General features: G+C 39.6%; 1 protein-coding gene across 5 annotated transcripts in view; it reads right to left on the bottom strand.

Annotated features, from left to right (window-relative positions):
* FSHR (follicle stimulating hormone receptor) overlaps window positions 1–12,033 on the bottom strand; it is a 168,020-nt gene that overhangs the window by 20,682 nt on the left and 135,305 nt on the right. For all 5 annotated transcript variants that reach the window (XM_021085884.1, XM_021085883.1, XM_021085881.1 and 2 more), the window contains 2 exons: window positions 5,318–5,389; window positions 3,938–4,015 (listed from right to left, as the gene is read on the bottom strand). In XM_021085884.1, the coding sequence (XP_020941543.1) occupies window positions 3,938–4,015; window positions 5,318–5,389 (150 nt within the window). The remainder of the gene's footprint in view (window positions 1–3,937; window positions 4,016–5,317; window positions 5,390–12,033) is intronic.

The following is a 12,033-nucleotide window of genomic DNA, read 5'->3' as shown; positions in this document are numbered from 1 at the left end:
TCCAGCCTCCTGACTGATTTGCTAGCCTATCCCTGGGTAGTGAAAATTCCTGGAGGCAGCTGCCCCTAACCTGTGGGATGTGGATCCCTGGGGCTTTTGGATCAAGCATGAGTCATCAAACTTTTCTGTCAAGGGCTCAATAGTAAATTTTAAATTTTGTGGGCCAAGAGGCAAAATGGAGAATACTACATAAATACTTTATATAGGTACTTATTAAACAGTTTCCACAAAATCTTTACTGACCAAATATAAAATATAATATTAATAATTGAGTGCAATTTTTTTGTAATATACTATGGACGTGAATTAATTTTTTTCTTTTCTTGGGGATAATATTTTGCTTAACTTAGGCTCAGTGTTTGTGTTTCCTATCATCAAAACATTCACTTGTCAAAGCCAGTCCCAGGTCATGGACCAGAGTTGGCCCATGGGCTGTATCTGGCTTAATCCAACAGAAGTGGTAGGCATATCCATATGGGCTTGATCTATCTTTTTTTCATAGACTAAATAATATTTTCTGCACAAATAGATATTTGTCAAATTTGACAAATTTGTCCTACAAATGGATATTGCTATGATTAAATAAAATACAAACTAACTTAAAAAAGAATTACTGTATTCAAAATAGACCTTTGTCTTTATGGATCTCCTTAATCAATAAATACCATCATATGGAGAGGGGGTGGCATTTTTCCATGTCAACAATAGATCACCATACAATAAACAAATTTATGCCCAAATTTCCTGCTCCAGGGTTTAGGCAGTAGGACTCTCAAACTACTACCAGAGAAGGTGATACTTATTATCTTTTCTCTTAAGAGACGTAGCACTGATTTTAAAAGCACCCTCATGATGATGATAGAGCAGAGTGTCAGCTAAGGAATGACTGGATCATGGTTTTCCTTAGCTTTTTTTGTCCCTTCCTTAGTGTGGTCACTCAGTGAGGGCTCAGAAGGCTCTAGAAGTAGAGTCTGCCCTCATCCTAAAGAATGAAGGTGCTGGGAGGCCTGGCCCATGAAAGCTCAGGGAGGGGCAGGTGCATGAGATGGAAGCCAAGTGAGGAAGGGAGGAAATGCACATGAAGCGAGCGGTTCCTGTGGTGGGGTGTGCTGGGAGCTGGCACACAAGTAAGCTCATTGTATTTCTTCTGACTTAGTCCCTTCTGCTGGTGGGCCATAGCCAGGTTCTTCCCTGTTCAGACTTTCCGGTTATGGGGGCAGTGTGGGGGTGGGGAAGGACTCAGAGGCATCCTCTTGGTGGGCTTTTATTCCTCATCGCCCTCTGAGCTGCTATCGAAGTGTCTGATGATCCTTCATTGTTGGGCTTTTTTTCTTTTTTTTTTTGAGATTGATTGATCAGGGCTTTAGGATTTTGAAAAATGTCAAGGCATAGAAAGCTTTTCCAGGCATCAGAGCCGGTTTGCCAGGCTTCCCCTCCCCCCAGTACCCTTGCATGTCCCTAGGGGGCGAAAGTGCTCCAGCATCCAGACAAAGCACCCAAACTAAGGACAGCTGGAGACTTGAATTGTGGTGTGTAAGGATCTTCTGATTCTATTATTTCTGAATTAAGGACCATCTGAGGTTAAAAAAAAAAAAAATCCTGTTTTCACAAAGGGGAATTTATTCTTTAGAGACCTGTCTGAGAAGTACTGACTCTGAAGAAAGCTGTCCTTGCTTGCTAGGAGAGTGTGTTCTAAATTCTGGGGAACCACATCATGTCAGTGAACAGGAGTCTGTGGAGAGCAGCTATGAGGGAGGAGAGTTTCTTTTGTAGATTCGAGTTTGCAAAACTGTTAAAGGTTCTTTTTTCCTCCAGTTCTTTTCCTTCTCTTGGGAAGAGTTAGGACTGTGTAGCTCAGGATGGCTTGCCTTCTTTCTTATGTCCTGGACAGAAAGGATGTGTGTCAATGTGCAACACTGAGAATGCTATTAGCACACACCCACTTTTGAAAAATTGAGATAATTGACATCTAACATTATATTAATTCCAGTTTCCCACTTATATATTCTGTATGAAGATATTCTATTAATAAACTTGCTGCATTTTAACATGAACGAATTTTGAATCACTATGTTTTAAAATGACCCATGTTTACAGCAAGATTTAAAGAAGCACAAGCATCCAGGTACAACTGATTACATTTATCACTCATCTTCCCCCTCCATAGTGTATACCAGGAATCCCTGTGCTGTGGTATTTGTGTTACAACCCAGCAGGCCAGTATTACTCTGGTACTCACCATTTTCTAAAAGTTCACTTTTATCTTTTTTTTTTTTTTTTTTTTAAATCCTTCTTGGCCTTGCTGATTCTGTTTCCTCTGCTTGTCCTTTTCCAAGGCTGTGGCTAAATCCCTCTCTTCTTTGAAGGCCCACCTTTTCTCAGCTACCCTCTTTCCCTCAACCCTCCCATCACTTCACCTTCATTCTTCTTTATGCTTAGAATGATGGCTTTTATTTTTTACATATTTCATAATGTGTGCATGTATATGTGTGTGTGTGTATATATATGTAGATACAGATATATATGTATATATATGTATTGTCTTTTTAGGGCTGCACCTGTGACATATAGGGGTTCTTGGGCTAGGGGTCGAATTAGATCTGGAGCTGCTGGCCTACCCCACAGCCACAGCATCGCCAGATCTTTAACCCACTGAGCAGGGCCAGAGATCGAACCTGCATCCTCGTGGATACTAGTCCGGTTTGTTATCACTAAGCCACAATGGGAACTTCATGTTTCTTGTATTTGAATTAGTTTTTTCTGCTTTCCTTTTCTCTCTCATGCTTCTCTTGCCCCCATCAACTTATTCCAATGCATGTGCACATGCGCTCGCATACACAAAGATTACAATTACCATGAGCATATTAAGTGAAAGGATTGGATATTATCGACAATTTTTGTCTTAATCTTATGTACTCTTGAACACATGCTTTTGATTTTATTTTTTCCTTGGCATATTCTATTTCTCTGCTAGTCTCTTTCAAACCTTTTCTATTCCCTGTAAAAAAAACTACATCAAATACTGTGCTTAGATTTATTCTTCAATATGGCTTAATATTTGCCTGCTATTTCTCTCTGTTCCCCTCCTTTGTTTTTTTGGTGCAGCTTGGTCTCTAAACCATATTATTACTATTAAAATGACTAAAATTCTTTTTAGACTAGAACTTACCTTTTTGCATAGCAGCATATTAAAGCACACAAACACAACAGTTTGTGCAATGTAAAGATAAAATACTTTCCTTGCAAGATAAGGTTGCAGTTACATGTTCTCCAAATGTCATTCTGTTCATCTAACATGGATCCCACAAACCCTTGGTAACCCTTAGTGCCCTGTTTCTTGGCTGTCTTGGGAAGTGGATAAATGGCCATGCAGGCTCCAGGCACAAACCATTAAAAGGTAGTTCATTAACAATGCAGAATGCATTTAGAAACTTTCCCAAAAGTCAGAGGGAGGAACTCAACCTCATTAAAAAACATGACTGTTCCAAGAAAATGAGAAGTCATCTTTGCTCAGCATGGGGCTGAACAGGAGTTGCTTGGCATGGTTATGAAGGAATATCCATATCTGCCTAATTCAGAAGTCTTCTTTGTCTTTTTCTTTGGATGACAAAAGCCTTGCCAGGCAATAACTAGCTTTATTGATGCATGAGCTATTCTGTCCCTCAGAACAGATGTTGCATCACAGGAGACCGTCATTCAAAGAGCAATTTTAAATACTTGAATCACACTACAGAATCGTAAATTATTAACATGGCTCCATGTTGTGATTCTGAAATGTAAAGATGGGAAATGAGAGAAAGACATAGAACCAAAGAGAAATTTGAATGGTGAAATGCCAAGGTCATCCAAACAAAAAAGGAGTGTACCATTAGGAGAAAGAAGTCATTAAATGAAAAGCCCAATGTTACTCCACTGGATTTTTTTTTTCTTTACTTACAGAATCATACTTTCAAAACTTAGTCCCACGAAAGAATTTCTTTCAACAGTGTGGATGTTTATATTATCTTGAATGTCTCTAGGAGAAAGTACAGACAAATTAGATGTTTATGTCAGCTCCATTCATGTCACCTCCCCACACTTAGTCTACTTGGCATGGTGTGGTCTTTAGCTGAGGTAATGTTGGAATAGTTACTCTTTTAAAGGATGATGAACTCAAAGTTTGGGGAATAAGTGATATCTAATTTAGTATATCAGATCTTTATTGATGGCTGTGCCTGTGGCATATAGAAACTCCTGGGCCAGGGATCAAACCCGAGCCACATCAGTGACAACTCTAGATCCTTAACCTACTGTACCACAAGGGAACTCCTATCAGTTCTTCTTAAAAATGAATTTGCAGACATCCAGTCTCTTCCCTGTCTGAAAGGTTTCTTAGCTAATTCAATTATGCTGAGGTTCTAACATACCATTTTATTATCTTTGCCTCCACCTGCTCACTATGATAAAGACATTTAGGCTGACCTTTTATCTCCATATCAAACTTCTCCATCCACCTTAGTTGGGCCTTCATCTTCCTCCATGTCAGTCCCCTGCTTACAGCTAGTTTCTTTCCTTTTTCTCCTTGGGTCACAGGAAAATGTTATCATTGGCTTTTCTCTTCATGACTGAAAGGATGAAGAGAGTCTCATTTTTCTGTTTGCACCCCTCATCCTCTCAAATTTCCTTATTGGGTCTGATCTAACATATAAAAGGATTAAACTGCTTGAAACAATTTGCAAAATTGAGTGAGTGTCTCTATTTTTCTCTCTCCCCGCCCCCCTCACCTTCCTTCTTCCTTCCTTTCTTGTTAGCGCATTGCATTGCTTCCCTACCTCTTCCTTTTGGGTCTGTCCAGATTCTTCAAATAACACTATGGAAAATAAACTTGCCGTTATACACTGCCTTTTCTCCCCCTCTTTCAAAATACAGATACCTTGGGAAAAGGCAACTATATCAAATACATGATCATTAACACTTTGATGTGAGTTTGTCACACTGTGGTTTCTTTATGCCTAGGCAGCCTGGGAGTCTAGAGGGAAGAGGAGAGGATGGTGGAAGAGAGGGAGTTATAGGGGGAGGAGCGTAAGGTGTGCAGTGAAGAAAGGAGAGACTTCCTGATTTGCTACAAGCTGGCTTTGTTGACAACTCTCTTATTAAGAAGCCTGCTGACTTTCTCCCAACTGAGATTAGCTGGTCTTCAGGTAAAAGCAAAGATACTTGCTCACGCAGAGCACCATATTTGGACAATGCAGTCTAAACAATGCATATTGCAGACTCAGAGGCTGTTGGGCAGATCAGCTACTGAGTAAAGAGTTGGTAAACCATTCTTTAAACTTACAGTAAAACCTTTTGTAGAGATTGAATCTTGTGAACAGCCGGCAAATGCTTAACACCTGTGTTGGATATTAACCTAGAGAGAGACAAAATGAAAGTGAGTAAAACATGAAGCTGGCGATTTTAACAATTGCTAGAGTCCAAGCTTTTCAAACACAAAATGTTGATTTTGGGCTTTCAGAAAAATCTGTCAGAAAATCCCATAACATACCAGAATCATGCTTATGTTTTCTAGTTTAAGGCTCTAACTAGGGTCTAGTAAGCTACTGATTTCTTAGAGAAAAGAAGCTTATACCTCAGGCACAAAGGTGTGCTAGTAGGCCACAGTGCACACCTTTTTTTTTTTTTTTTTTTTTTTAATACAAAGGAAACTATTTATGGAAAAGAAGCAAACTCATGGACATGGATAACAGACTTGTGGTTGCCAAGGGGGAGTGGGACAGGGAGGGAGTGGGATGGACTAGGGGTTTGGGGTTGGTAGACGCAAACTATAGCATTTGGGGTGCGTAAGCAATGAGATCCTGCTGTGCAGCACAGGGAACTGTATCTAATCACTTGTGATGGAATATGATGGAGGAAAATATGAGAAAAAGAATGTATATATATGTATAACTGGGTCATTTTGCTGTACAGCAGAAATTGACAGAATACTGTAAATCAACTATAATAAAAAAAGAAAAGATAAATTAACATGATCTGAAAGCAGCTTGCAATTAGGTAACAGAATTTTCCTAAATCATTTCCTGTCTCCAACCTCCTTGTACTCTTTGAAGAACTGCCTCTTCTCTTCTCCAAATGATTCTGTTGAGATGAGGGCATGAGTTCCATACTCTTTGACCCCAGAGTATGCATACACCTAAGCTAGGCCCATCAGACTCTCTCTTGGGAAGATGTTGGAGGTTAGTAGAGCCAAGTCACTGATGCCATCACTCTCAAGAGATGGTCCGTAAATCTCTAGAGCTGAAATTTCCAGAGATATGTTGGATCTTTCCCAAGGCCTGCTTTTCTTGGCCTGGGTTCCCCAGGAAGCAGAGTTTGAGATAAAGGCTGGTTTGTAGGTAGTATATTTGATAATATGAGTTCAGAGAGTTTGGACAGGGGGAATGCAACGTAGATGGAGGGAAGATAATCAGTACAAGAATGAGTTACTGAGTTGGCCACTGGTGACTGGCCCTTAATACCAAGGACTTGACTTAGGAGATTTTCAAAATGGGTATCAGAACTGTTGCACTGAATGGGGGTGATGGTCTCCCTTTGTTTTTCACTTGTGGGAAAGTGCTGTTGGCATGCTTTATTAAAATTTTTTTGTGTTATTTACTTAAAAAAAATTTCACACTGCAAAATAAACTGTTTCGTGTAGAGATCTGAGGTAACACAAGCATATACGGCTGTTTAACCACCATCACACTCAAGATACAGCACAGTTCCATCACCCTGCAAATTACTTTGTCTTGCCCCTTTGTAGTCACCTCTCCTTCCTGTTCGTACCACCTTTGCCAAAATGTCACATCAGTGCCATCATATATTATGCAACTTCTTTCACACAGTAAAGTGCATTTAAGATTCTTACATGCTTTTGTATGTATCAGTCATTCACTGTTTTTTATTGCTAAGTAGCCTTCCATTGTATGGATATACTATAGTTTGCTTATTCATTCAAGGACATGTAGGTTGTTTCCAGGTTTTGTGATTATAAAAAAAAATGTGTATAGTTTGTGTGGTATGTCAGAGAGTGAGAATGAGAATGAAATAGAGGGAACAGGTTTCTACTTCTCTTGGGTAAATACCCATAAGTGGGATTGCTGGGTTGATGGTACGAGTATGTCTAACTTTATTAGAAACGAGCAAACTGTTTCCAAATTGGCTGTAACCATTTTGCCTTCTCACCAGCAGTGTGTGAGGGTTCTAGTTGCTCTCCATCCTTTGGTTATTTAAAAATATGTATTTTTTGAATATAAAAGTAGTACATATTTATGGTGAGGCTTATGAAAAATATGGACACATCCACAGAAGAAAGTGAAAATCACCTCTACTTTCACTAACCAGAGATAGCTTCTGTTAACATTTGGAGTTTGAAGTTTTTAACGAAAACAAATAGCTTTCATGTTTGTTCCTCATCACCTTGAGATTCTGCTCATTCCCAACAGAAACATTGCCGTAACTGGATCTTTCCTAGCTTGACACAGTCCTACTCCACATTTGCTATTTAATCATATCTAACCTTCTGCTATTTTTAGATCTCTTTCCATGTGTCTATGAAGTATGCTTTTAATGAGACATCAAAGCAAGGACCATATTTAATATTCCTTGACAAGCTGTACTACTTTGTACAGATTGGGAATACAGTATGTGCTCAAAAAATATTAGGTTAATTGGTTGATGTTTCTAAAACATTTCCTCTACTGTCACCAAGAATTATCAAAACCCTTATTTAGTTAATTTACTTGTCAGGTATCATAGCTACTTGGAGTAATTAATCTTAAACAGAAGCAGGGAGGTCTGGAGGCTAGGAATCAGGAGATTGTATGTGCCAGCTCTGGCATAAACTAGACAAAAGCCATTTCATTTTTCCAGACTGGAAAAGAGGTGGAGTGTGTGAATATCAAGGTAGACTTTATATCAGATGCCTCTGTGCCCTGCCTCCCATTCTCTTGTTCCATCTTTTACTCTAGTGGTTACTATAGCAACCAGCTACTTACAGATTTAATTTAGCAGACACTGGCCTCAGTTACACTGGGTATCTTTCATTTTCTCTCCTGGACTTCTCTACCATCTCTAAGTGGGACATTTATAGGAATACACTCAACCATTCTGAAGCATGAGGCAAATCAGGAGGTACTGGGGCGTTAGTACCCGTAAGACAATTCTTCTGTTGCTGAACTTTCCCATTCCTTTGGGTGAACAATTCTGACTGTGTTCTAAATGACACCCTAGATGGTTTCTAGCATAATTGGGCCTTGATTTCATGGTGGTAATCAGCTGATAATACATTCTTTTTGGGGGGGGGCAATCCTCAGCATATGGAGTTCCCAGGCCAGGGATCAGATCCCAGCTGCAGTTGTGACCTATGCCACAACTGTGGCAACACTGATCCTTAACCCACTTTGCTTGATGATACATTGCTGAGTTGGCTTTTCCTCCTCTTCTCTTAGTTATCCAATTTCTTTCCTTGGATTTGAATGTAAAATAAACTACTTACTTGTTAAGCCCTTGCTCAGATATTTGGAGCACCTAAACTAAGGCAAGCACTAACTTGTACTGAATTTCACATTTTACAGATTCACTGATGGTTGCTGTCTCTCTTTACTCCAAGTCTGCCTCCAGTTGTAGCTCAGCCCTGTTTCTCTTCCTCTTTTACGGTAAAGTTTCTAGAAAGCATTGTCTGCAGAATGCCACCTTTGTTTTCTATGTCCTGTTCATCTTCGATTTGTTGAAGATGCCCCAATTTGTTTTCATTCTACATCTCTCCACTGAAATTATTTTTATCATGCTTCAAGCCCACCAACTTGCAACCAATAAATCTAATGAACAATTAAAATTCTATTTTTTAGAGACTTCAGTGCTGTCTGCCAGTCTCTCTCTTCTATTAGTTTCTGTCCAGTTGCACTTTCTACTATTCTGCCTCTTTCTTTATTACTCCTTTTTAGTTGCTCTGTTATTCGCACCCCCTCCTCTGTCTGGACTCTGAGCCTCTGCCTTTTTTCTCTACAATCTGGAAAGTCTCATTTCCCATGGCTTAATGTGATTTCAATATGATGACAACTCCTAGATTTTTACTTACTTCTGACTTCTCTAGTCTATCTCTAACTAAAGTTTACTTCACTTATCCTTTTCTCAATGTCTCATTGACATAGTAAACTAAACTATTTTCTCCTTTTGCTTTGACCAAGCTGCTTCTCAATTCTTCTTCATAAATAGCACTCCCATCTATCAATTGTTTGTTAGAAATGTGACATTAGGAGTTGCCATTGTAGCTCAGTGGTTAAGGATCCAGCATTGCCATAAGCTTTGGTGTAGGTTGCAGACGCGGCTTGGACTTGGTGTAGTTGTGGCTGTGGGGTAGGCCCACAGCTGTAGCTCAGATTTTATCCCTAGCCTGGGAACTTCTATATGCCATGGGTTTGGCCCCAAAAAGCCAAAAAAAAAAAAAAAAAAGAGAGAAAGAAATGTGATGTTAATGTTGGCTTCTTCACCCTTACTCCCAGCTTGCAGTCCGCTTGCAGTCCATCTAAAGTCCTCTTAGATTCAGTTGTCAAAAAATATTTGATTCCATACAGTTTCTGCCACCTCTACTGATAGTATTCTAGAACAGGCTACCATTATCTTGCTTCTAGATTTCTGTGCTAGTTCACTGCTTTCCACACATTTACTCTTGTCCTTTTCAAACCCATTCTCCATACAGCACACAGAGCATTCTTTAAAAAAAATAAGATCACTCTAGTCCTTTGCTTTTCTATAGTTCTTTCATGTAGTGAAATCTTTATACTCCTTACTGCCTACTCTTGAATGCTTATCACCTGCCACCCTCCCCAGTTCCCTTGAGCACCAGTGGCTTTCTTTCAATTCTTCCAGAGCACTAAGTCTCCCATCTGCAGGCACATAAGCACATGCTCTATCTGGAAGACTCACCACCTGCTCCTCACCTGGCCAACCTCAACTCGTGCTTCAGGGTTGAGGTATATATGTCATTTCTTCAGAGGAGAGCTCCCTGATTGCCAGTCTAAATTAAGGTTCCTGATTTATTCCCTGTATAATCATGTTCTTTTTAGCACTTGTCCCTTACTAGCACTCATCAAAATTCTGAACCATGTAGTATTTTGTGTTTATTTGTCTATCCAATGACTGTCCCTTCACTCAGATTGTAAGTGGCATGATGGTAGAAATCATGTTTTTTTTTTTTTAATAAAAACTCAATGTTGACACAGGGATTGGCATGTATAAAATGCTTGATTGTATCAGGCTAGGCAATGTGTTATGTACCATCAAAAAATGAGCATGACAAAGAATCATTCACTAGCCATGTTCATCACGCTTAGCTGGTTTGACTTTATATGGGCAACAACCTGGCTCGCTCTTAATGAATGAGTAGCATTTTATCTAATTGAAGGAAGGAAGGATTTATGATTGTCCTGAGAACAGTACAAGTACATTATTTAATATCAATATATGAGCTTTCAAAGCCACTCTATTTATGAGACATCTATAAATGTCTATAGATGCACATTGAAATCTTTGGTCTTTACAGAAAAGAAAACACAGAGGAAAAAATGGCTAAAATTATTCCAGCAGTTCTGAGTTAAAGACTCTTAAAAAGATCTAGTGACCATCTAGTGAGATGGATTATTGGTGATAACTCTATAGCTGAAACTCTCTATAACCCCAAGATAACTCAGGAAATGGAGTTCGGATGAACACTTAGTTTTCAATTCATTTTTCCCCTTTGATCAATAAATTCATGTCTGATGGAGGCTGGAAGTGGGTAATCAGCTAGAAGCTCTATGTCTCAATGGGTTTGCTTTGGTCAAATAACTGTTTGCTGTGAAATTATTTTGATTCACTCAACCGCAGTTTATCTTCAAAAACAGGTAAAGGCCTGAGGTAAAATGTCAGCAAATTTAACTTCTCCAAATGGATCTTCTAAAGAAAGGTAACTGGCTTGCAGTCCTTCTTCTCGACAGCCAGTTTTACATTCTGAGAAGGTGTTAACACCTTTCATGCCCTACTGTCCCTAGTCTTAAGGTTACAATAATGAAAATGGGTACTTCTCCCACCAGGATGAACTTAGCGAGGTCCTTTCAGTTGATGGGAACCAGTCTCGCTCTGTCCTGCCACCTAACTAGATAATATACTTGCTGTCCTGGACAGTTGATCCCATAGCTCCAGGGCTCAATTGTCCTAAACCTCATTAGTGCTTTCATTAATCTTCAAGAGTGTCTGTGGGTTGTTTTTCTTAAATCAGCCTTGTGTGCATGCTCACTTTTCTTGTACTGGGCTATATACCTCCTTCCATAAACCTCCACCCATCTAAGAGAGGATACTAAAGACTATGCCGTGTCTGCAGGAAGTTTGTGGGTGAATTGAGGAGCTAAGAGTAGCATAGACAAATATTCAGATAGGTCTAGTGCTAAACTGTGTGTTATTGACTGTGGGTGTCTTAAAAGAGTTCAGGGGGTGGGATAGCAATATGAATTGGATTAGTCATGGAGGAATTCTTGTAGGAAGGAGAACAAACCAAATTTCTGAGTCAGCTTAGAGCTTATTGGCCTGAACTAGAGGAGTGTGTGTAGCTAGATCACAGGAGGGGTGTGGGAGGTGGAGCACAGAGGAAACTTAGAACTAAAAGGAGGAAGCAGTATCTCAAGAACTTTTAAAGCTAGGTAGAGAAGGGTGGACTTGATGTCTAAGCAATTAGAAGCCACTTTCAGGTGCTGAAACAGGAAGTAAGAAAAGGTGGCACTCCCTGAACAGAGGTGGCCCTTATTATCATCCTCTTATCACCCTGACTTTATAGTAGTGTTCAGGACAAACTAATGGGCAGTTATTAAGAACTGCTACATAACCCACTGAACTGAGAAGAGTCGGGTAGAAAAAAGACATCCCTCTCCATCACACATGCTAACCAAGAATGCAATTCTTCATCTCTGTTCCACTAAAAATCCACCATAGCAGGGAATGATCAACTCTGAGGCTGTGTGAACCAGTTTTCTTTTAGTTTGTGAA

This window comes from Sus scrofa, chromosome 3 (assembly GCF_000003025.6).
Source record: "Sus scrofa isolate TJ Tabasco breed Duroc chromosome 3, Sscrofa11.1, whole genome shotgun sequence".
Classification (NCBI taxonomy): domain Eukaryota; kingdom Metazoa; phylum Chordata; class Mammalia; order Artiodactyla; family Suidae; genus Sus; species Sus scrofa.
This window is presented reverse-complemented; position numbering and strand designations above follow the sequence as displayed.